The sequence below is a fragment of the Haemaphysalis longicornis genome, unplaced genomic scaffold, assembly GCF_048455015.1.
Source record: "Haemaphysalis longicornis isolate Haplotype H1 unplaced genomic scaffold, Haemaphysalis longicornis Haplotype H1 scaffold_4, whole genome shotgun sequence".
Taxonomy (NCBI): Eukaryota; Metazoa; Arthropoda; class Arachnida; order Ixodida; family Ixodidae; genus Haemaphysalis; species Haemaphysalis longicornis.
The window spans coordinates 40,644,147-40,668,543 of NW_027526361.1; the positions used below are offsets into that span (position 1 = coordinate 40,644,147).

At 45.8% G+C, this 24,397-nt stretch overlaps 1 protein-coding gene across 2 annotated transcripts; it reads left to right on the forward strand.

Moving 5' to 3' along the window:
- The first annotated feature begins 103 nt into the window (after nucleotides 1–103).
- On the forward strand, nucleotides 104–24,330 carry LOC144178552 (FAST kinase domain-containing protein 1, mitochondrial-like). 2 transcript variants are annotated; one of them, XM_077706489.1, is made up of 9 exons: nucleotides 104–500; nucleotides 734–2,181; nucleotides 5,610–5,849; nucleotides 6,885–7,021; nucleotides 7,879–8,016; nucleotides 10,238–10,351; nucleotides 12,729–12,846; nucleotides 17,401–17,515; nucleotides 24,146–24,330. In XM_077706489.1, exons 1-9 carry the CDS (start codon nucleotides 240–242, stop codon nucleotides 24,233–24,235), a joined length of 2,661 nt encoding a protein of 886 aa, XP_077562615.1. In that variant the 5' UTR covers nucleotides 104–239; the 3' UTR covers nucleotides 24,236–24,330. The 2 variants fall into 2 exon arrangements, with proteins under 2 accessions (XP_077562615.1, XP_077562616.1); XM_077706490.1 differs by lacking the exon at nucleotides 24,146–24,330 and adding an exon at nucleotides 21,394–21,465.
- The last annotated feature ends 67 nt before the right edge of the window (nucleotides 24,331–24,397 follow it).

The following is a 24,397-nucleotide window of genomic DNA, read 5'->3' on the forward strand; positions in this document are numbered from 1 at the left end:
CAAAATTTAGCATTTATTATTATACATACAGGTTATAATTATAACAAATTATTATTTATGAGTTGATATCTACTCTGCATTCTATAATCCATACTAGAATCCATAGCATAATCCACTAATGAAAGGCGTCCGCTATCAAAACAACGTGGGTGCTGCGCGTGTGTGTAAACTTTTGAATCGCTACTGTTTAACGCTGATGTGACGGGGCATTTTTTGCTTGTCATGAAAGTGTAACGGACATGACTGCATTCTACAGGCACTTCAGGAGAGCAATACATTTCCTACCGTTGTCGACTGGCGTCAGGAGGAAGTTGCGCAGTGTGCGCTTCATACATGTTTCGTCTACGTTGAGTAATGAGCACGGTGATCTCGAACACGCAACGTCAGCTGATGCTGAAGAATTTGACGTACTTCTGGCTAAGTACCCCTACAAAACAGTCTTGCTTACAGATACCACAGATAATCTCCTTCAGCAGCTGCTGTCGTCTGCGACACCAACGGTACGTGAAGTTCATCTCCTCTTTTCAACGACGTTCTACCCGTTCATATCGAAGTTTTGTATCAAATTTGTAATCAGTTGTTATTAGCGCATAATATTCAGTTGCACATTACCGTCGCGGGGTCCGCCTAACGTGCTGAGAACGTTTAATAGACTTATTTTGTTAGGACATGCATTCACTGATTTCTTTTTTCTCTGACCTTGCTCCTCAAAAATTCTCATTATTTTTTACAGGAACTATTCTCTCGCGTGTCAGAGCTGGGAACCCCGTGTCCACTCGAATATGCCGCACAAGCCGTTGTCTCGTTGTGGGACCTCAAGAAACTCTCAGATTCTGTGCAAAAGGGCTTTGACACAACTTCGGCCGTTTCGTCACGGGACTTTCAGGTTCTGGTTGATCATCTGCACCAGAACAGCAGCCTGCTAAGCGATAGCTGCCTCACAGCCGTCCTCGTGTCCCTGAAGAGGCTGTTGCTGGAGCCAGAAATCCCCGCCTACCATGCGCTGCTCAACGAAGCGGCGCTGCGGTGTGCATCTTTTAACCTCCAAGACCTGTCACGTTTCGCCGTCAGCCTAAACCAATCGAAAAATGTCTGCCTCGCATATCAGTGTGTTGCCCTCGCGCGGCTCCAAAGTCTTCTTCTCCTGTGCAGCACGGAGGAAGAGATCAAGTTTGCCGCCATTTCACTGAGGCATTTACTCCATCTAGCATCGCCATCTCTTCTTATATCCTTCTGCAGCAAGGCATCCGAGATCCTCACCCCAGCATCGCACCACCGCACTCTTCTCCGCTGCATCCCGGTCATGTGCCACGACCCGCAACACGACTTCCACGATAGCCGCATCTCCAAAGTTCTTGCCTACATAAACACACTGATACCGTCATTGGATGCGACCGACCTTGTGTCTCTCAGCGACGCCATGGCCAATGCAGATTGCAATGCGAGCGGCACGCTGAAGTTGATCCAAGAGCGAGCGCGCGAGCTTTACAGGGAGGAACCGTCAGTCGCAGTTGCGCACTGTCTCATCATGGGGCCAGCAGTGCGACAACAAGAGCGACTGCAGCTCGAAAGTTCTCTTGGCGAGCTCTTAAAATTGGGCATTTCCCACCGCTCGAGCGTGTACTTTGCAAACCTCGTCGTGTGGCTTCCCGTGACAAACCCCGATGTTTTAGCCACGTTCTGGAACCTCGTGGCTGACCTCTCGCACCCATCCTTAATGCTATTGATCCGGCGTTACCTTGGTTGCTACCAGCAGACTGCATTTCGCAGCAAGTCCTTTGAGTCAGTTGCACACGAGTGGAGTGAGGAGAAACTGGAGAACTCGTGGAACCTTCGGTCAGTCGCTCTCGCAGCGCAGTTCCTGCTCACGTTCAGGCCGACGGGAATGAGCTACGAGAGGGCTCAGCGGATCAGTGAGATGGCGGGCCAGTTGACGTCTTGGTCCTTGCTTGAGCTGTCCCTGGGAGTGAGGGCTGCCGAGCGCCTGCCCAGCAGGATATCCAGGAGATACCCACTCCCCCCGCTGCTCATGGGCCTGAAGACAGACATTCACGTTGAGATCCGCCGGAAAGTGGATGCGGCGCAGACTTTAAACGAGCTCGTTGCACTGATTGTGTCCAACAAAGTGCTGTGGTCCTCGCGTGGCCACCATGAACACCTCAAAGAGGCCATTGCTGCCAGGTGGTTGTTCCATTAGTTCGAGTGATTTGCGTATGCTCGTGCATGGTTAATGCTGCATAGTCCACTGAATTAATGCTTACAGCACGAACAATTTGACGAAAGAGAGTGGGTAGCTACTCTCTTTTGTCCTTCGTCAGATTATTCGCGCTGTAAGCATTAATTTAATGAAGTACCAGCTCGCCCAAACTCTCACGTTATTTAGCTGCATAGTCACTTAAATGCTTGCCTCCAAAGTGGGCAAGCTCAGTTTGGTAATGTGACACACTGTGCACATCTAATTAACTTTTTCAGCATCTTTAGTTGGGTGTGGGAAGGCAGCCCTGCATGCAAATGTCCTGCCTCAAAAGCCCCATAACGTTATTTTTGTTTTTCAAAAGCACCATATGCAACAGCCTCTTGTTAAAATAGCTGTGTTTCAAAAGAGATCTGGTGCCAGTTTCTCTGACCCATACTCTTGAGGCTGCAGTTTAGTATTTGAAGGACTTTCCCATGGTATGATCTTGGGTAGTTTGCGGTGATGTGGCTGGGTGACCCTTAGAGCAGAAGGCTGTAAGAGTACATTCGTGGACATGAATGTAAAGTGCAAATTTTAAACTAGACAAATACTCAAAACGTATGTGCACTATGTAAACATAAACAGCAGGTTAGCCATCGTCTTTTTATGGCTGTGTGTGATGATTGCCAGCAACCAGCAGAAATTTGTTTGAAATTTATCAGCCAGCTGCTTTTTAATCATGGATGTGTCAGTGCCTTATCATGGTTAGAAGTGGCAAGAGTAAGCACGTGCAGAGAATGCTCACTCTTCCACAAGTTTAGGCTGCTCGGCTAGTTTGGACTGAAAAGTGTCAGTCGCAGTGCAGACCAGGATTAAATATGGAATAGCGATTTTGCATTTTTATTTCTTTTTTTTAGATTGTTGGCTGTAGCCCTTATATTGGATGAGGAAATAAGAGTTCCATAAAGAACTTGCTTATGGTTCATGCTTTTGCTAATCAATATACAGATTATCTATATTAATATTTTTTCATTCCCCATGAATTTTGCAAAGCAATGCATTCACACACAGACACAATTTTTTTTTTCCTTTTTATTGTAGCCCATGCTCATGGAAAGCAAGAAGCTAACCCAGCACACACAAAATTACTGTCACCGCTCAGCGATAAACCAAACTGGGTGTCGCGTTTGCGGTAATAGTGTAGCTGCCAACACCCACCTTTGTGTGAGCTCACACTCCTACTCTCCCTTGCGTTCTCCCTGGATGAGGTGCTGACTCATGTCAGTTGATGTCATTGAAAAAGCAGCAGGCTGTACATATGTACCTAAATCGCAACCTAATTTTGGTACTCTCTGTCTCCGCGATCATTACTTACTTATAGGTCGTTATACGACTACTTGTGAGATCTTCCTATGAAACAGATAGTCAAAATTCCTTGACAAATGTCCTAGTTACACTTACAGAGTTAACACACAGAATTAACTACAGAGTTAACTGACAGAGTTATGACAGCTTCACATGCTGTCTTCCACCCATTCCGATTCAAGGCACAGGCAAATTTTGCGCTCGCTTTGAGGTGAGCATTTGTAGGACATGGATCCGAAGAAAAGAGGATGCTGTTGAACAAGCGAGTGAAACTAGCAAAGCACAGCATTCCATTCTTTTTTACACAGGGGCACGCGACAGTGAGGCTTTTGATTACAGAGGCAATCACAATTTTCAGTTAAGACAGGGCTTTTGAGATTGTGGGTGTTCATGCGCCACCACTGTTATTGTACTATCGGCGTCAAAGGAAACGCGAGCACGAAAATATGAACCTGAATGTGCAAAATTGAAAAATACTGTTCATAGAGTTCATATAATGGCACGCTATCGGTATATTTGTAAATCCACTTTTCCCAACTTTGTTTTTGTAACTAAGCCACGTGTCATTTTGGCTTGCATGGAAAAAAATCACGCTATTTGTGCGTTCAGGTTCATATTTTCTTGTTCGCGTTTCAGTTGACACCAATAGTACATGCTTCAAAGCAGCTGGTAGCATGGCCAAAAGGAAGCTTTGTTTCTGTTTCGTGCACCAGCACTCTGTGGGTATTTTGTTGCTTACTCACCTTGTTTCTAGCTTTCACCAAACTCAAGCTAGAATATTATCAAGTAACTGGAGGGAAATCGTTTGAATTTATGGATGATATGATAACTTTATTTCATATTTTTAGTCAATTTCCGGAGTTGCGAAATTGGGAGAGACTAATAACGCTACCTCTATATATCATTTTACAAATCAGAATAGGCTCGAGTTAATTTAAATTTTGCAGAAAAGGTACACTGTAGAAAGAACACAATTGCAATCCCACATGTTTTTACATAAAGCTATTGTTGCACTGAAATAGCGCATAAAGTAGTGCTGTCTGCTAACTGCAAAACCTTTGACCAGTGAAGAGTGATGATAACAAAAAGTAATCAATTTTTTTGTGACCTCCAGTGGAATCTATTTAACTTTAGCTCTGACATCTAGAAGGTCTTTATAATTCCAAACCATTCCCCCATATTGTCCGTGTAGTTTTACCCAGTTATCTCGAATTTCGAAGTGTCCTTGGGAAACATGAAATTTTGATTGATTGTAGCGTTTAACGCGCCGACGCAATGCAGGCGATGAGGCGCGCCGTAGTGGAGGGCTCCGGATTAATTTTGACCACCTGGGGATCTTTATTAATGAAATTTTGCCTCTAAAATTTCTGAAGAGCCCTACTGTCCAAAAATGTGTTAATAGTAAGTACCACACTCAATTTTGATGAGTAACAAATTGTCTTATGAGAGGTTACATTACCGAAGTACCTGAACATAACTAAAAAACAAAACAGCTAGTATAGCATATATGCATTCGCTTCCATTTTTCAGTGATACATGCTGTAGTGTCACAGTATTTATTTTTTGTTTTAGCTAACCCTTCCCTAAGTTTCTTCTGTCAATTGTTGTCTCTGCCTACATGCATCAAGTGCACTTCAGGTTTGTTGCTAAACCTAACTTAACTTCAGAAAAAGCAAGTGTAACAGAATTTTAGAACCAGTTGATGTACCTTATGCAAACAAAAGTGTAAACTCGCCTGTGTTGCTATAAACGGTGCCTCTTGAGGCATCTGACCCTCAAGGCCACTTGGCGTTTGGTAGTGCTCTTTCTAGACAAGTTTTACAGCTGCGGTCAAGTTGCAAGAAAAGACACGTTCATGGTTGCTAGACGTGGAAAATCCTTGTAAAGTGTGAGCTGGCTCGTTTGACCTGTGGGTACTCCATTCATTTCAAACCTCCTTTGAACATGAATGTTTTTGCTTATCCTAATAGTTCATGTTGGCAAATCTGTGCTGTGTGCACCGAATCCTCAATTGAAACCATTTTCTTACAATGTGATTGTCATTACTGTATGGTGGTTCTCCTTGTAGGTGTAGTGTCCTGGTAGACGAGGCCTCGCCACGATCGCTGGCAGCATTCTGCAGGGCCATGACTGCAGAGCGGCTATGGCTGCCAGACAGCTTGAATCGGCTTGTGGCTCGGGCTGCGGATGCACCTGAATGGCTGTTTCCTGTCACCACATGCCAACTGCCTTACGTGTGCTTCGTGAGCGGCCATGTTCCCGACCGAGTCGATCATTTCGCGAAAGCCGTGAATGCATGCATACTCAGGTAAGGCACGGACAACTTGACTCCACTGTTCATCAGATTGTAGGAGCCACTTGTGTCATTAAACCTCCTTGCACAGTGAATAACTATTTTATAAAATTTCTCTTCCTAAGCAGCATGGCCGCCCAAGTAGCAAAGCTGAGTAAATGCAGCACCGTTTCGTTATTTGTGTAAAAATCAGTTGCAGAACCTCCCCCATACATGCTGGTGCAATGTTTTGCCATTGTTATCCTGCTGTCGGGATACCTACTGCTAGGCACTTTGATTTCCAGGCTGTTTCGCTGATTTTTGCCTCCCTTGTCTGATCTGACAGCAAGAACTGTGGCAATGTTGGCATGCTTCGCTAGTCATTCCAAGTAGCTCAGTGATCGAACAGCCAAGCTGATTTGCATCCACAGCAATGCCTAATTTTCAGGCTCACTACTTCAGGCTCACTACAAGCTCACATTATTTTGTAGTTTTTTAAAGCAAAGCTTGCTACCCCTACCAGCTAACTGCTTCATCGTGTGCGCCACAAGAAACTCACAACCAGGCTAAATAAAACTACTGGCATCGAACCTGGACCCAAAGAGAAGCAGTGCGAGAGCCTGTTGTCGTAGCGACTAAGCTACGCCCACACGTGGAGACGGGGGAGACAGACGCTGGTTTTGATTGAGTGGCTGGGGAGAGGGAGGGCACTTTTCGGTGTGAATCCCAGGTAACGGCGTGCAGAATCTCTGGTTTCACTCTGTGTAATGCCACTTGTGTGAATTCAAGTGACGTCGCATGGGCAATTGTTGGGGGTGTCATTTACACCTTTGCTTTCCAACCACCTTCACAGCGTGGATTGGAGCCGATTTTGGTCCTTACTGACTCGTGATTTGCTCACCACGCAAATAGCTGAAATTAGCTGAAGTAGCTATTGACCTTGAGCGTGAAATATCACTTACTATCTCGAAGGATTTTGGAGTGACAGAGCTTCTTGCAGGTACCAGTGGCATATGGCCCTGTTTGGCACACTAATTAATGCGCACCAACCATCCTTTGCTCACCGTGCAGGCACTTTGATGACTTGCCGACTTCTGCCTTACTTCAAGCTGCTGTGGCCTTGGGATTCTTCCAGTGTCTGGGCAGTGAACTCATTCACCGTATTTTTGCTCTGCCCTTCATGGAGCGCCTCGACCAAGAGCTCATTGGTACTGACCTGGCTTGTCATCCAATTAGCAATAATTAAGTTGCCACAAATGATAAAAGTGTTGTAACAGCAATGACCTGTGATGGCAAGGCATTACGCGGAGTCAAATGAAATTTCTGTTCCGGAAAAAATTACAGTAAAACGTTTGCATTTCAGCTAAAACAACTAAGGTGGAGACACATGTGCTTTACAGATCACATCTTATATTACTAAAGCTCATGTGCTTAGGCTGTCAAGGCAGGGTGAGCTTTGCATAGCTTTAATGTATCTCAGCATAAAGTAGCTCTGGGCCAGGTGCATGCTTACAGGGGCGAACCTATGAAATTTAACTGCCTCTTAGGGGCCGCTAGCTCTAAGTGCCTTTTTTTTTTTTCCTTATTGTCATTATGTGCAGCTGATGTCAGTTGGAGCTTCCGAGTTCTCTTTTAACATTTATTGTTGGCTTGATGTTTTATACTAAAGTTTTTTCTTTCTTCTACTGCTGAAAAGACCGCAGCGGTCAAATACACCTAGCCTCGTGCTTATGTCCCGTAGCCCACGCCGTGTACTCCTCCTATGTTGTTCACAATGGAAATTTCACCCCGCTTTGAATGAAGGCTGGGTCACCGCTCAGGACTGGGGGCTCTGTTTTAATAGATGTTCATGCAGCCAATCAACTTAACAATAACGTTTGATGATGATGGTGTGGGAGAATGGGGATGGTGTTTTTTTAATTATTGTTAAGTAATGCATAGGAAAAAAAATGTTTTTGCTGCGCAGCTTTCTCAAGTGAGATATATAGATTTGGAACTATTGTGTGTGCCGGGGCAACCTGGAAAGGGTATTTCTTTTAAAATGAAACGGCACTGTCCTCTGCAGGCTTCATTACTGATGATCAGACAGATCGACAGGTGCGGGAGTTGCTGGCAACTTTGAACCGCATCGTGTGCCTGGACTTCCCGGAGGAACGCGTGCCGTGGTTCCACGAGCAGTACTACGCAGCACGCGTCGACCGTGGTAAGGTTGAACCACTGCTTATGCTATAATTAACACCAACTTTGCACTGTAGGAAACAGAAGGGGCTTGAAAAGGAGGAACAAGAAATTGTTTGCACCCTGTGGGCATAAGTTATTACTTGCACTCAAGTTTCCACTAGGGGACTGCGATATACATACGTGCGCCCTACTTTGGGTGAGAACAGCATACCTGCCAACTCTCCCAAATTGTCCGGGAGACCCCCGAATTTTGACCACATCTCCCGATTGTACGAATGCTATCTCAAATTGCCCGAACAGTGGCCGCCCCATTAGACAGGTCGCTTTTTTTAATCACGCACGTATGTTAGTGGTTTCGGCTGCGACAGTCGCGGAGCTGCGGAAAAGCACTCGTTGCCCAACTTTAGTTCATTGTATCCATACCGTAGAGCAGTGGTTCTCAAATGGGGGTCCGCGGACCCTAGGGGGTCCGCGAAGCCATTTCTAGGATCCGCAAAACCCTCACCCGCTTTTTTTTTTTTTTTTAACATTTTTTGGAGTTTAGTCCGGCCGTGACTCATTTGGAGATATGCAACTCTGTTTAAGCGCGACTGTGCCACATATTGATGAACTGTCCAAAATGAAGTGATGTGGCACGTTTGTTTGATGTTTTTGGTAGCAATAAAAGGCACCTGTTTCACGCTCCAGTTGTGTTAATTTACCTACGTACCCCCCTCCCTCCCCTCCGCTGCAAGGGGTCCCCCATCACTTCCACCAGTCCACAAGGGGTCCCCGACACATCCATGGCTGAGAACCACTGCCGTAGAGCATGGTTTCTCAAAGTGGGTTCCGCGGAACCTAGGGGTTCCGCAGGCCCCTCCTCAGGGTTCCGTGAGCCACTGGTGTTCCGCAGTCGCTAAGTCTTATATGGTAAACTTGAGGTGCGATCGATCTAAGGAACCTCCATTACTCATGCCCGAGTGTCAGTAAGCACATCTCGGCGCATAACAGAAACGCGCGAGCTGCGCAATAAATCTCGCCAGCAGCTTGTAGCCAGCCAGACTCCGAAAACGAGTTAAACTATTGCACTTGAATCTCGGCCTTATATTACCCCCATGCGCATTTCTCCTGTTTGGAGATAGGTGCCGCTAGCGTACGCATTCGCGTAAAGTCGACGGAAAAAAAACGATACCCTTGCTTGCTTTTGAATTTATTGCACGTTAATGTAGCATGAACGGAATGAAAACTGGCGGGAGTGGGGGGGGGGGGGGGACTTAGCGGGGTTCCCTGGGACCAACATGCTTGAGAACCCCTGCCGTAGAGCATCGTTAAGCATATTTTAGGTGCCGTTGTAAGATGTGTAAGATGAAGTCCAACGAAATGGCCAAAAATGGAAAAAGCCAAGACGCAACTATTGTTGTTGGGGAAGCGAAGTTTGGCGGAATTCAAAGGTGATACTGCAGCTACTTGCCATTCCACGCAGTAATGCTGAATCTGGAAGGATCTTTAGCTCCATGAGAGTCCTTCAAGTCATTGAAGGACTCTGCTGCGGTTAAGAAGACAAGAACCAAATTTCGGTAGTTGCTTTCCAAGAAGACTGTCCGCAACTTCCTTACAGGGAAGGGTCTCCAGACCGAACATTTTTTTTAGCAGATATATCCTGGCAAGTTTTTGAAGCTTGCGATGTCTGCGACTGCCAGGTCCCTTCACAAATAAAGAAGTTTGGTGCTCTCCACTTCAAGAACCAGGAGTATTTTTTCTTGATGAAAGAACTAAAACAACCACCCTTAAAAAAACTCCAACCCACAGAAGTTTCCCGAATTTTCACATTGCCAGGTTGGCAGGTCTGGGACAGCTGCTTTGTCTGCCGTAACATTGGCGGTTCCTTGCATGGACGACTGACGTGTGGCATGCGTCGCTGCTTCCAGTGCAGAAAGTGTTTGGTTTGCAAGTGGACACACATACACATACATTTTCTGTAACGCCAGCGAAGAGTTTTGTTGTTGTCTGTTCACTCACCTAAACTGAGTGCAGCATGATCTGAAAGGACCATAGATGTTCTGTGGAGTAGACTGCACTGTGGCACATATCGTTTCCCTATTTGTAACTGCCTATCTGAATTTGTCTTTTTTTTTTTTTGCGTGTCAGTTGTGTATTTGCATTTGGCCATCTCAGGGCCCTTGTAATCATCATTAACGTTTTCCCGTGCCAATTTATGGGTTCCCTCCGGTGCAACAGGGTGCCTGTGTTCGTACTGGTTACAGCTCCAAGGCACCTCACGTCCCTGCAGAAAGACATACGGGACCACCTGGCAGACGTCCTTGGAGGGAGTCGCTTCATCCAGAGTCATTCCTTTGCGCCTTACAGCTACTACCTTTGTAAGTCGTTTTACTTTAGATTGCTTCCGGAGATTTCGGGTTTTAGTGAAGTGATGCAATCTCAAGTGTAATAATGAGCCACTGACCATGCTCTCAGCTGTGTGCATGCTCAGTCTGTTTGCCTTCGTGGTCATCGAAGAATGCTAAACTGTAACGACAAATTAGTCTCTACTGGCTGGTTACATCGCCTTGGATACATATATACCACTTGCAGTGGCAGCAGTTGCTTAACTCTTTCGTTACCGCAGGAAATTAACTAATTTTTAGGTGTCTACGAAAACATTTTTTTTCTGGTAAACGTATTGGCTTGGCACTAATTGGAGCAACACAAATTACAGATGATTTAACGCTGTTTTCAGCAAACATTGTTTTTGGAATGTTTTCATGCGTCATAGTAGAAAAAAAAAATATCAAACTCAAAATTTTTGTCAAGTTGTCGAAGAAAATTATAAAAAAGGAGTTGTGTATGACAAACCACCGATAGTAGAAAAAATTTTAATATTCATTTTGTAGGGAAACAATTTAAAAACACATCCTAAAAAAATGTTGACTTACGCGAAACAGTTTGCCAGATATAAAACAAAATGTTGGCACGCGTGGAGCCGGTGCCATGCGGTGAAGCCCAACCTCCATTTCAAAATGGGCAATTTTGGGTGGTTCCCTGGAAGGAAAGTGGCGGTTCGACATTACCTGAGGGACTAATTTATCCCCACGTAACGTAAAACATCTTGTCAATGACTGACTTCGCATTTACGGCCAGCACAGTATAAGGGACAAGCAGACAATGTGGAGAAATCTGCATGGAGTTGAAAACGAAACTCCGTGGTTGATGCTTGTTGACGTTCACTGTTGGTTATCTCTCAGAACATCTTGTGGTTTATTATTACCTTCTGACTCGCTATTGTAGCCTTACTTGCAGGAATGAGGTGTGATGGGCTAGAATCATGCCCTGCAAACTTTGGCCAAGTAGCTGTTGCGCGATGAAGGAGCTCAGTACTACAAGCCTTCTGCATTGCAGTGCCACCTAACACATTCGAAATGAAACAATAGCGAACCTGCTCAAGACTCTGTTCGAATTGACAGTTCTACTAAGGAACAACACTAGACCTCCGGAGATACCCTTCATAAGGAAACGAAACTGGCCAGTGAACAGCTGGTGCTGTGTAAGTCCGGTTTGAAGTGTCCTGCTTGTTAGAGCTGATATTTGGCGACTGGGTGTCATCTTTTGACTTGTATCAGGTGTTCTTATCCCAGAAATCAGGCTAGGTTGGGGTGAAATCAAGAGTGGCATGCTTTCTTCGAGGATAGTAGCGGATGCTGAAGGTGCCATGGCAGATAGGCTTGACGTTGGGTAATTGTGTTGCAGTGCCAAATATGAATTTTGCTATGCAGAAACGAAACTGAAACTGTTTTAAACTGTTTGTGAATGTTCATGTGGTAAGTAGAACCATAACACGACTTGAGCAACTTGCGAAAAGGCAATAAAACTGCCTAAAACCATAAAAGAGCTTTGCAAACAGGCACTGCTCGATTATTTCCAGCTGATTTCAGGGATTGTTACTGTCATAGTGCAAACCTGACGATTGAAAATCATCTGATTCACCATTTGTGCCCTGATAACAAAAACCAAATGCTGATGCAGTGTAATTACGGGTGGCATGCCTAGAGTTCCTCTATATAGCTCCCGCAGGGAGCTAAGAGTTGCGCGACCCTTTTCCACGCGCCGTCGTGATGACGTCATTCCTGTTATCCATGCCGCGCAGAGAAGCCCCCACTATGGCTGCGCCGCAGCCGCCGATGCGGGCGGCACCGCGCCCCGCCCTGTAACAGCAGCAGTGTGAGCGACATCGCCGGAATCCAGCGTAGCCGGCGTAAGGCGCCGCTGACCGAAGCGCCCCCACCGCGCGTCGGCGGCGAGGCTCCTACACTCGCGACGGGCAGCTTTCCCACAGCAATCCGGATAACAAGATGGCGGGCGGTCGCTCAACTCTTAGCTCCCTGTGGGAGCTATATAGAGGAACTCTAGGCACGCCCTCTTCTTTTGTAGCAGTGATGCGCGATGACTACGCCCCTTTTCCACACTAAGGTGATGCAAATGCATATCAAAAATCACGTTTTTGTTGCAAAAATGAACACAAACCTGATTTTGAAAGGGCATTTTCGGAGCTAACTCCAAATAGCTTTACTTCCAGGAATGTCTGGAACACTATGAAAAGTGACTCCCAAGGTATCGTCCAAATTAAACGATTTTGAGTAGGCGCGGTAACTGAAGAGTTAATGCAGGAAATGTCAAAAGCAGGGAGGCAGGTATCACCGCACCATATACCTTTCCGCACTGCAGTGTGTAATGGAATTTTTCGTCACTGGCAATTTGCAGGCCTTTCCTGCTTCCTTGATGCTTCCAAGCGGCCAGTCGCTGTCAACGGGGACGCCCAGGAAGTGCATCGCATTGCACACAGCCACAAAGCGGCAGTGTTTCCTTCGGATTACAAAAGGTGCGCTGCATCAGACGTTGCATTGATATTATTGCATTTTGTTCTCTCTTGTATGATTTGTGTGAGCAGCTTGGAAGCGTCGGAAATGCTTGCCAAATTCGGCCTTTGAGAAGTATGCGTAAAAAGATTAAACTATGATCTGCAGGGCTCACAGTGGTGAAGGTACCAATGTACAGCATTGGAAGAGCCAAAGTGGAGTGTGGCCATTCTAATAAAAGCATGCATTTGTGAAAATTTGAATATGCAGTATGCCCTTGATTCCGGTGAGCCGGGACAATTGGCTCGCATTTTCAGATCACAGTAGAATCTCGATGATACAAATTTCGCAAGACCACGAAAAATATTTGTATCTTCTGAAGTTCGCATAAACCAACACAGACCAAAAAACTGAGGACTAAAAAAAAAGTTTTCGTTTATTTCTTTTCTTACTTTCGTGTGAAGAAATCCGTGACGTTTTTCTGCTTTTTTTAATTACCATGTCACCGAGCAGTCTTTTCTGGAGCGCGTAAAACTTCTCACTCGTCTCCTCACTCGCGGTGCCCAAGCTCACTACACACCGCAACAGACAAGGCGTGAAGCGCATGGCGCATTTTTGCGCGCGTGATTTTTTCACGCCCGCGTCGATGATTCCGTGCCCGCAGCAGCTTCTGCCTCGGTCAGAAAGTGGGGCGTGATGCGCGCGGCAGTGGAAGGAGCTTTGAAGCGCTCGAAAGAGCCAGCTGGCTCCGCCGGAGACGTTAGGCTTACCACTCTGGCAGATATTTCATCGGCGCTTTTACTAGCAGCGTGGGTGACGTTTTATAGTACCATTTTTGCCCGCATTATCAGCTCCTTTACAGCACAAGCAACGTGTGTGCCTTGAGCGTTATTTTAAAGAGCAGCTAGAAGCGGTCGCTCGAGCGCCCCGATCACTTCGCGGCCGAAGCCGCCGCCATGTTGCTGCCACCGGCCGTGCCACGCATAGTGTGATGGTGGTCCCGTGGTAACAACAGCGCGCCTGTGGCATGCACAGTACGTTTTCGCAAGCAGAAAACAACAGCCCGGCCATTCCTCGAGAAAGAGTGACAAAGAGGGTAGAGAGAGCCCGTACGTCGGCATCGCTTGGCAGTCTGGCGCCTTGCCGGCTCGTTCGTATCATCCGCCGGGCCACGCAGGTCTGTTTGTAACAACCGAAATTTTGCCCATTGTAAACAATGCAATTTCGCTGGGACTTCACAGAAATTCGTATCATCCGGAAATTCATCTCGCCCAGAATCATATCATCAAGATTCCGCTGTAACAGCATTGACGTCAGTAAGGGGGGCTACGTGATTGGACGATGTCCAAGATTAGAGTTCAAACAAGTTCGGTTTCGGTTCTGTGAAACAACATGCTTGGCATCCGACGTTATCGTTGGATCGGCATTCTCAATATCTCAATAATCGCCAATACCGCGCTTGTCATGTTGTCGGCTGTAAAATGCCTCAGATAAGCCTACCAGGACGGCTTGGAATCGTAGCAATCACTAGTTGAGGCGTACGCAGTGGATGAATGCCCTCCGCGTCACTACAGATGCTCAAATTCCATGTGCCTTTCCCCCATCTTTAGAGCTTTTCTCACTTATGCCTGTATCGTAAAAAGCGTGTTCGCACCAGACCAAGGGTCGGCTGATTCGGGACTGTGCCGACTGCCCGCAAGCAGTCGGTGCTTATGGCAAGATTAGCCAACGAGAACTCGCTAGCGCGTCAGCGTCAGTCTGCGCGCGTTTTGCGAACTCGCTTGTGGAGCAATGAACGTTACAGAGCAAGAATGGTGAATTCAGTATAGAAAACATTGGCCAAAAACAATGGAATCAACTTCAGAAAAAAAAAACATGCAGTCTCGGGGATTTGAACTGGTGACTTGCAAAACAACAGACTTAGCGCTTGAGACCACTCGGCCACGAACCAGTGTTGCCCAGGGTGGGGTATGTATAGCCAGTTTGCATTTTCGTTACGTTTTAGCTTTTGAAGTAGTTTAGACGTCTATTTCTTGTATAATGCTCGTGCAGTAAGTGTCCCCCAAATTCCCACAATATCTCATGTCTACCGACTGCATTTCTTAGACGGAAAAGCATTCACAGATGTTTGGTCGTGCTGCTGACTGCTGTGCTTGTTCACCCAGCGCAAGAAAGTGCTTCCTGCACCCTGGTTTTACGCTGTACGATAATAGTTTCATTTGATTTTAATTGCTTAGTATTTATATTAACTTCGCTGACTCTTCTCTCGTCTTCAATTGGCCTTAGATATTTCCTACTAGTGTACCAGTCAGCAAAGCGTCGCATGTGCGCTTGTGCAGTGCTTGTGTGGAGTGATGTGGACTTAGAGCTTGATACAGTTTGCAAACTAACTAAATAAAGGCACATTCTAACAAAATGAAGTGGCTTAGTTTCAACTGAGCGAACAAATCGCAACGACCTGTCTGTCGGCAGCGGGCGGACTAAACGCTGGGCTGGCTGACTCTGCAGTAGGGCAGTCAAGCGAAGCCACCTTTTTGCGACATCATACGAAACACAACAGAAAATGGGAGAGGGTGCGGAGAGAAGTACAGAATTTTCGAATTGATTTTTCTAGTGAATAGAGTCACATAAATTTAGCGAGAGTGGTCGAAACATGGCCCAGAGACTCCAGACTACAATTTGCGCTCAGTGTCCTTTTAAAGGGGTCCTGGAACGGTGAAAGAAATGACCTCATGGGCTCCATGGAGTCGGCAGAGGATATTTCAAAACCTCGTTAGAGAGTTCACTGTTGCGAAAATAAAGTAATGCATTTGAAAGTATGGCCAACAATGACTATTCTTGTAGCACAGGAAAGATAATAAAATTTTAAGGTTGGAATAGTGCCACTACGCAGTGTTCCACGACACCCGTGGTGTAGCTTGGGAGTGCATGCGTTTGCTCAGCAATCAGTGGGGGACACTGTGTTGCAAGGCCATCTTGCTTAAACCTAGAACCTCACATTGCCAGGGAGGCATGCCTGCAAATGCAGTAGTGCTCCAACGACCAGTAGAATTAATGAAAGATGCAATAGCACTGCACTCCTAAACGTTAATGTGCAGATTTTCGTGAAGCTTGAAAGATTGTCATGATGCATGCTTTTCTTTGGCTTCAGCAGCCCAAGACTTAGCATTTCCCACAAACTGCTTACGAACTGCATTCCCACACCATGCTAACCTAGCTTTGCATTCTTCCTCTGCCTTAGTGGTCGCTTTCACTCACTTAGCAGCGGGATTGGCTGCCTGTCGCTCCTTTTATTATCCACCAGTACTGGCATTCCATCGCCGTCATTCCCATTCGATCCTTTTCTGCCCCCTAGCACTCAGCCTTGCACTTGGTTTACATTTCATTTTATTTCACCACACATAGGCATGTACAGTACGCGTGAAGCAAGCGAGTGCGCAGCTTCGGAGCATGCTGGTGACATCTGCTAATAACTGCTGGGTTAGAGATAGCTTGCAATTGCACGTGTGCGGATCTCGGACAGGCTCTGGCCGATCGCCGTTTAGCTTGGGCATCTCAAATTTGCAGACGCCACCACCCGCGAGGGATGCTTCTGTTTTGCTATGCCAGCCGAGAGCGGTGACAAGCGGTTATAAAGTAGGCTATGAACCAAAGATTAGCGCGTAATTTGGCGGGGTGAATTATCACCGCAGGAAGTTACATATTCGCACAAAAGGTTCGACCGAAAGCGCTGCAGTGCATCTTGTTTTGTGCTTTTCGTTTGCTACATGTGAGATTCAGAAGATTGGCATAGCGCAGGTCGTTTTGCGCGATTACGTAACTGCCTGTGGTGACAAGGCATCGTGCCTATCTGACCCGTCGCCACTCACAACTGGCGCTGTGGAAGACAAACGCCCCATGTGGGTGGTGGCATCTGTAGGTTAGAGTGGCCCGTGCGAAACAATGACCTGCCCGACCCTGTCCGAGATCCACGCACGCGCAATGGCAAGCTATCTCTAACCCAGCAGTTGTCAGCAGATGTCACCAGCACGTTCCAGAGCCATGTGCTCGCTTGCCCTAGACAAAACAAGCCTGACGCGCACTGTACAAGTGGTGATGTGATGCCCCCAACCAAGTGGATCTCCAGCCAGGTTGATTTGAAGGCGCCCCTCTCCGTGTGGCCCATTGGCTGCCTCTGTATGACACCAATCATTTCTGCACCAATCATGCTTCACTTCTTTCCTCCTCATCCCTCTTGTTCACTCACTTTTCCTCTTGTGCCCACAGATTGACATCGGTCACTTCGTGCCAGCTTAACCCTTCTACTGCTAACGCACTAATGAGGTATCGTAACTAAAGGGTTGTCGAGTGAGGGTAGAGGTGTTTTTATTTTTTATTTGGTTATATACGAACCTTAGGTGTTTTTTGTAGACAGAGAAAACACACACTGACGTAAACAGCACTGTTAATTTTTGTAAAAATTTTGACGTCTTCCAACCTCACAGTTTTAAGCAATCGCTGTGAGTTTTGTGTCCTTGCTGAAACTGATCAGCGCCCATATGCCACGTCGTTAATGTGCATCTTATTGCCTCGTGCAGGATCGCTGTCCTCGTGTTGGACGAGAACAACTTCTGCGACAACTACCCGCAACCAACGGGCTACCAGCAGCTCAAGATGAGGCACCTCGAGATATTGGGCTACCATCTGGCTCTGGTGGGTCACCCCTTAACAGTCTCGGGAAGAAGGAAAAAAAAAGGGAAACGAGAAATTTCAGGGGGCTTCTAGATGTGACAGCGTTTATGGGCCCCATTGATTCATACCTGTGGGGTGCCCAGAGTTGGGTTTCTCTTTAATGTGAAAACTGCAGAGGTACATCCCTACTTGTGGACGTTGTTAGCCTATTAAAGTTCACAGAGGGGTAGTTATGATGTTGGTTTTGGTGGAAGAAGAAGGCGCAGTTCAGTTTCTTTCTATGGCTCAGTGTTATGGTATAGAAAACCTCCCAAGATTTATGCCAATTAATCTAAATCAGGGTTCATTTTTAAATGTGTGTTGGAGTAGCTTTTAGTTCTTTTAATGCATCTCATAGAGTAACGAACATTGACTGAAAGCATCAATCACTGCAAACATTCTTGACTGGTTTGAACAGAATGATGGCGACAGGGACTGATGGAACCTCTTGGCTGCTTATGAAAGTGAAACATGAGCCAAAGGTAGCCCATGTGCACTGTGGCCGCTTGTGACTAGTGAATTGTCTTTCATCATACGTATTGCCATGCTGCAATTTTTTTCTGTTCAGTGCACAGTTCAAAGCTTGCACGTACTGTAAGGCGTGAAGCTCCTGATTTTGTAAAATTTGTGCCGATTTCTCGTGCACTTGCTGCGATAACAGAAGCAAACCATTCCTCTTTGCAACAATCGGTAATCTTGGCTTGACGAAACTTGTTCGAGGAAAGGGGGTCATATTGTTTAGTTTGATAAGTGAACTCCTTTATATTATTCGAATGGTTTGTTTGCATCAAGTTCCACCTAGCTATGTCTATTCTCAACAAAAGCTTTCAGCGGTGATGTATTGTTTGTCAGGAATTTGTTTTTGTTTCTGGAGCATCCCAGCTGAAGCAGTTGTAAACAAATCTGATGGCTCTTCTATGAACTCTAATATTTTATAGTTTATTTGTGCTTACTTATACGTAAAAATCGCACACAATTTTTGCATATTCAAGAAATAGCCCTTAATTTCCTCAATTATTTTTGACAGTGATCCTTGGAGGGAACCAAGTTTATGCGCAGCATTATTTTTAATCTATAAGGTGTGCTCATTTTGCTTTAGGTATGATTTAATTAGCATGCCTAAATATTTGTGTTTTTCTGAGAGAGTTATATTCAAATATTTGAGGTTTAGTGGATGACATTTACATAAGTGACATAACTGGACTTTTGTTCTTGTTAAAAGGACACCAAACATGTAAAGACATGTTGGCTTGTGCTATAGGTAGTGCCGTGAATAGAAATACGTATGGCATTCACAGCAGCAGCTGTAGTTTGAGCAGAAAATGATGAAGAAATGAGAATGGCTATCACTGTTCCATACACTTTTTCCCACTACTGTTTTTGACGTTGCCAGTAGTGAGTTGTGAAACGGAATTAACAGAGCTTAGCACACGTTTTTAAAGCCTTAACCACGTAGATGCGAAATCACACGTCGCGTGAGTGTTGGCGGCACCGCGCCGTCACGCAGGAGAGGGCGAGTAACCACATGAGAGCGGCGAAGTCACGCGTCAGCCACTGCATCGACGTGTGTTGGTGGACACGTTTGTATGAACTCCGCCATCCTTTTAAAGTTCTTTTTGTCCTTTTATGAGCAGTTGTTTTCGATTGTTTAAATGCAGTAAACAGGACCCTAGTTTTGCCATAAAAAATAGACTTCCCTTACTTTATTCATTGCTACGAATGCTTGCTGGCCAATTTCGAAATCCTGCAAAATGTATTTCAAGTTACCACCGTCGAATCTGAACAAAATAAGGAAGCTTGTTAAACCAAGACGCACTTCGGACATTTTATTTTGTTGCAACCTGGTGCCCTACCGTGATGTTATGTACGGACTGATTCATAAGCATAAGCAAAACAAATTGCAGCGCTGCCTTGCTACTGAGGTTAGAGTCGAATGTCAGTTGTAGATTAAAAGGCAAGGTACTGGCACCCTTTGTTTACCCTGCAAACAAAAGTTATCCAACGCTCACCAGAAAAAAAAACATTGCACCATCTTCCTGTGGGGAACCATGAGGAGGATGCGAAGCACCATGGGGGTTCCGTGTAGGTTCCATTGTGTTGCCGTTATGTTGTTTCATTTATCGGAGCACGAATGGGAACTGAGTGTGAACCCCCATGTAGAGACAGAGAAATGTACAGACAGCGAAGAGACCGACACCCGTGTTACCTGATGGAACACCTCCTGGTTCTCGTCTTTCTTTATTGCGTGCTCACGCTCCTACCCCGCTGCCCGCCCTCTTCGTCCTCTTCTCTGGTTGAGCTGCAAGGCGCGTGGCACTTCTCGCCACAGCTTTCCCGCAGGAAATTCAACATCCTCCTCTAAAGTTTTCAGTTCGTCGTTTCCGTTGACGTTCAGCTTCGCGTGCCTTCATTGTATCAGTAGTTTCTTGACGTAGTTTGAATGAGTGAAGGACATAAGGCGCGTTGGCAGCGTATGCTCCCGTATCAGTTTGTAGCGCAGTGGGAAGAGCGCCACGTACCTCCGGTTGCGGCCAGAGAGTCATGGGATCGAAACCGGTTGCCGGCTAACTATATTTCTTTTTATAGTGTACTGCGCTGACGTCAGGCCAAACGCTGACGGGGCTGAAGAGAGACACGCATGCGCAGTAGAGTGCAGACGGCGGACAACAAGGGAGGCAGGGACACAGCCCCAAGCATGAGATGCTTCACATCTAAAAAAACAACAACAAAAAAAAAACAGCGAGCTGACGCCAAGATTCCAACCATGGACTTTCAAAACAAAAGCCCAACTCTCAACCTCTCAACCATGCCAAGAGACGTGGTGGAGGCCAAGAATTCTGTGTACCAAGCTATGCTGCCAACGAATATTGTCCGGGCTGGGGTGTGTTTTGTTTTGGCCGGATTTAAGAAATTTGTGCCGTGATAACACTTGTTTCTTACACACCAATCTCGAAGGCTGGGCCAATTATTCTACTACTACAGGTGATGAAACCAAAGCTCCCTTATTTGGGGCAAGAAAAGCTATCGCACATCCCCGGTCTCCCCTACGCAAGCCGCGGTAGCCGCGAATGGAATGGAATGCGCCGCTAGAGTTCTGCTGTTGATAACGCTGCCAATACTACAAGCGATGTAGCTAGAAATTCCTTATTTAACTCGCAAAAAGCTATCGCAAATCCCCGATGAACACTACAGAAATGGCTTGCAATTTGTCTCAAGGCAGCCGATTACCGCAGGTTAAGAAGAAATTGGTTGTTTTCTGCTGAAAGGAATGACCCCACACCAAGAGACGGATAGGAAACCCAGATGCTGCCGCCCGCTTTCTGATGCTTTCTCACGCTGTGTCAATGCTGATATCTGGCAAGCATAGACATCGGCATCATCCGCACGTCAGCTCGCGTCGCCATGCATTTTTGGCGACTCGTGGAAACGCGGAAAGTATGCTGCATGTGGTTGGGCCTTTAAAGACGCAAGCCTCAGGCCATCTTTGCTTCAGCCTTGATGTCAATGAAATATTTTGCCTTTGGGGTTGTAAGTGCATTCACAGAGTGTATGTGGGTGAGTGCGAGAGTCTACCATATATACTGACTTCTTTATACGCAGCAGCCAGCAGCAAAAGTAAGCGATTATGAGCGTAGCTGGCTACGCTGCTAAAGTGGCGGTCAACTTTATTGATGACCAACTGGGCATGTGCTTTTCTACACCTTCTGGTAGCACTGCATTGGAGGGCTTTGTTAGGGCCCGTGTTAAATGGCCCCTCGGCATTGCCGCCTTCCTGGAGGACTTTTGAATGGCCTTCAGTGGCGTCACAAAGACTGACAGTCAATAAAAACACGCTGTTTGTCTTTTTTCCACCATCTTAGTATGATAGCACCGAGGCAAAATCAAAAATAGCGCCCCAGCTGGCCCTGTCATCATGAAACAAAATGAAAGAAGGTAAAAAACTGTAGAAATTACAGCCCGAAATATTTATTTTAAAGCATCATTGGCCACCAGACAGATGCAGTGAGAGCTACAAAAAGTGCAATCTGTCAGTTAAGGGAAAAGTTGTGCAGCCTTCAGTGTCCCTTTGACACTCATTTGTCATGGTGACCACCACGCTTCTGTTTTCACTAATTAAGAATTGAAAAAAACGTGATCCTTCAAGCTGTGAACTTCTAGGTAGACGATGCAGCTATCTTGTAAAAGCCAGGTTGCCCGAGGTCAATTGCATTTCATCTAAAAATATTTATCGCTGTTAGAATTTTGTCTGCTCCAGCGCCTTTGTGCATGGGCCCAAAAGGGCTGTGGGTCTGTGTGAAGTAACTTAATTCAAGCGTACATTGTCTCTTTCAGTATCAGTGAAATTTTACCATATTTCCAGCCTCTTTGGAGCTGTGATGTATTAAATATGTTGCAAGTACTTTAAAGGGACACTGAAGTGAATTTCTCGAGCTTCTGTTTTTGCTTGCACTGCATGGACTGGCTCTTATAAACACACTTTTGATCGTTTATCTGCGCGATAAGGCGGGATTTATTTTATGAAGCCTGAAAGAAGAAAAACTACCATGCGTGGTTTGCGGCGGCCACACCAACTAACAGCGGTGATGTCAATACAAGGTGCTACGTGATTGGACGATGTCCAAGATTAGAATTCAAGCCAGTTTCAGTTTCGGTTCTGTGAAACAACACATTTGGCATCCGACGTTATCGTTGGATGGGCATTCTCAATATCTCAGTAATTGTCATACCACGCTTCTGCTATGTTGGTGGCTGTGAAATACGTCAGATAAGCCTACCAGCAAGCTTGGAATCGTAACAATCCCTAGCCGAGGCGTACGCAGTGAATGATCGCCCTCTGCATCACCACAGACGCTCAAATGCCATGTGCTTTTCCCCCATATTCGGAGCTTGCCTCACTCATGCCTGTATCGTAAAAAGCGTGTTCACACCAGGCCAAGGGACGGCTGATTTGGGACTATGCCTACTGCCCGCAAGCAGTCGGTGCTTATGGCAACATTGGCCAACGAGAACTCGATAGTGCGTCAGCGTCAGTCTGCGTGCGTTCTACAAACTCGCCTGTGGAGCAATGAACGTTACAGAGCAAGAATGATGAATTCAGTATAGAAAACATTGGTCAAAAACAAAAGAATCAACTTCAGAAAAAACAAAAAAAAAAATGCAGTCTCGGGGATTCGAACTTGTGACTTGCACAACGCTATACCTAGTGCTCCAGGCCACTCGGCCATAAGCCAGCGATGCCAGGGGCGGAATTATAAAGTATATAATGTGTACCAGTTTACATTTTTGTGTAGTTTAGTATTTCAAGCAGCTTAGATGACTATTTCTCGCATAGGGCTCGTGCAATAAGCGTCCCCCAAATTCCCACAATATCTCGCGTCTAGAGACTGCATTCCTTAGATGGAAAATCGTTCGCAGATGTGTGGTCATGGTGTTGACCACTGTGCTAGTTCACCCAGCACAAAAAGTGCTTCACACACCCTGCTTTTACGCTGTACGATAAAAGTTTCGTTTGATTTTAATTCCTTAGTACCGATACTAACTTCGCTGACTCTTCTCCCGCCTTCCATTGGCCTTAAATTTTTCTACTAGCATACCAGACAGCGAAGAGTCACATGTGCACCTGTGTAGAGCGACTTAAACTTTAGATATTGATACGGCCTACAAAGTAACAAACTATAGGCACATTTTTGCAGGCACAAACGAGTCGTGGCTTAGTTTCAACTGAGTAAACAAATTGCGACGACCTGCCAGCAGCCAGCTGACTAAATGCTAGGCCAACTGATTCTGTCGGAGGGTCAGCGAGCCAAACAGTAGCGCAGTCAAGCCAAGCCACCTTGCTTTGACGTCATACGAAACATCATAGGAAGTTGGAAAGGAGGATGCCGAGAAGAGGACAGTACTTTCGAACTGGTTTTTCTACCGAATGAAGCCGCGTAAGCGCAGCGAGAGTGGTCGAAACATGGCCGAGACTCCATGCTAAAATTTATGCTAGTAATCCCAGAATGTTTACAAATCGCTTCAGTGTCCCTTTAAGCTCTCCACCCAGCATAGCTTGCTAAAAAATTATTCTGGATGCAATCAATCCCGGGCGATTTTTTAGCGTCGATTTGAAGCAAGGGTGGTAGAACACCTGCAGTAGTGAGGTGCGCTCTCACACGAATTCATTAAGGGCCTGTTTGAGTAATCTGTTGTGAATACTGAGTAGTAGAAGAAATCGTTCAAACACTTTAAAAATACTAATGAAAATACTAAAAATTTATCAGTGGCTGGTTCTTCATTCACAACAGCAGAAATTGGCTTTTTTTTTTAAAGGGGGGAGGAGGGGGGGGAATGATGGCAGGACCTTTCAGGAAGTGAAAGGGGAAAATTTTGATCTTTTTTTTGCTTTTTTAATGTCCTATTGCAGGTTCTCGCACATGCTACAAGTTTTTTTGCTATTAGGTATTAATTGGGTACTGGTGTTTCGCGATATGGGAAAGAAATTTACCTACCAGTATTGCAATACAACCCGCTAGTTTTACATAAAGACAATACATAGCTTCTTTGGGTTTATGTACTTCTCACTGGCTTACCGTACTTCCTCCTTACTCTGGCTCTTCTTGGTCTTGACAGATCCCGTTCTACGAGTGGAACTCTATGAGGCTGGCCGAACCGGGTGCCAAGCAGGACTACCTCCGTGCCAAGATCTTTGGCGTCAGCTAGCAGATAGTGCAGATAGGAATCTAGTGTAATTACCTAATTTATTTTTGTAACCAATACCAGTAGCAAGAGATATTAAATGCAGCTCTGTGAACACACCTCCATACATAGTCATTCTGCTGAATCAATCTTGATGCCATGTCAAGGTACCAATAGCAAAAACAC

Excerpts from the sequence above, each read along its gene's own strand:
- LOC144178552 (XM_077706489.1), top strand. The coding sequence starts at position 240 with ATGACTGCATTCTACAGGCACTTCAGGAGAGCAATACATTTCCTACCG. Across the intron at positions 5,850-6,884 it reads GTGAATGCATGCATACTCAG|GCACTTTGATGACTTGCCGA; the intron begins GTAAGGCACGGA and ends CTCACCGTGCAG. Across the intron at positions 12,847-17,400 it reads TTTCCTTCGGATTACAAAAG|GATCGCTGTCCTCGTGTTGG; the intron begins GTGCGCTGCATC and ends TGCCTCGTGCAG.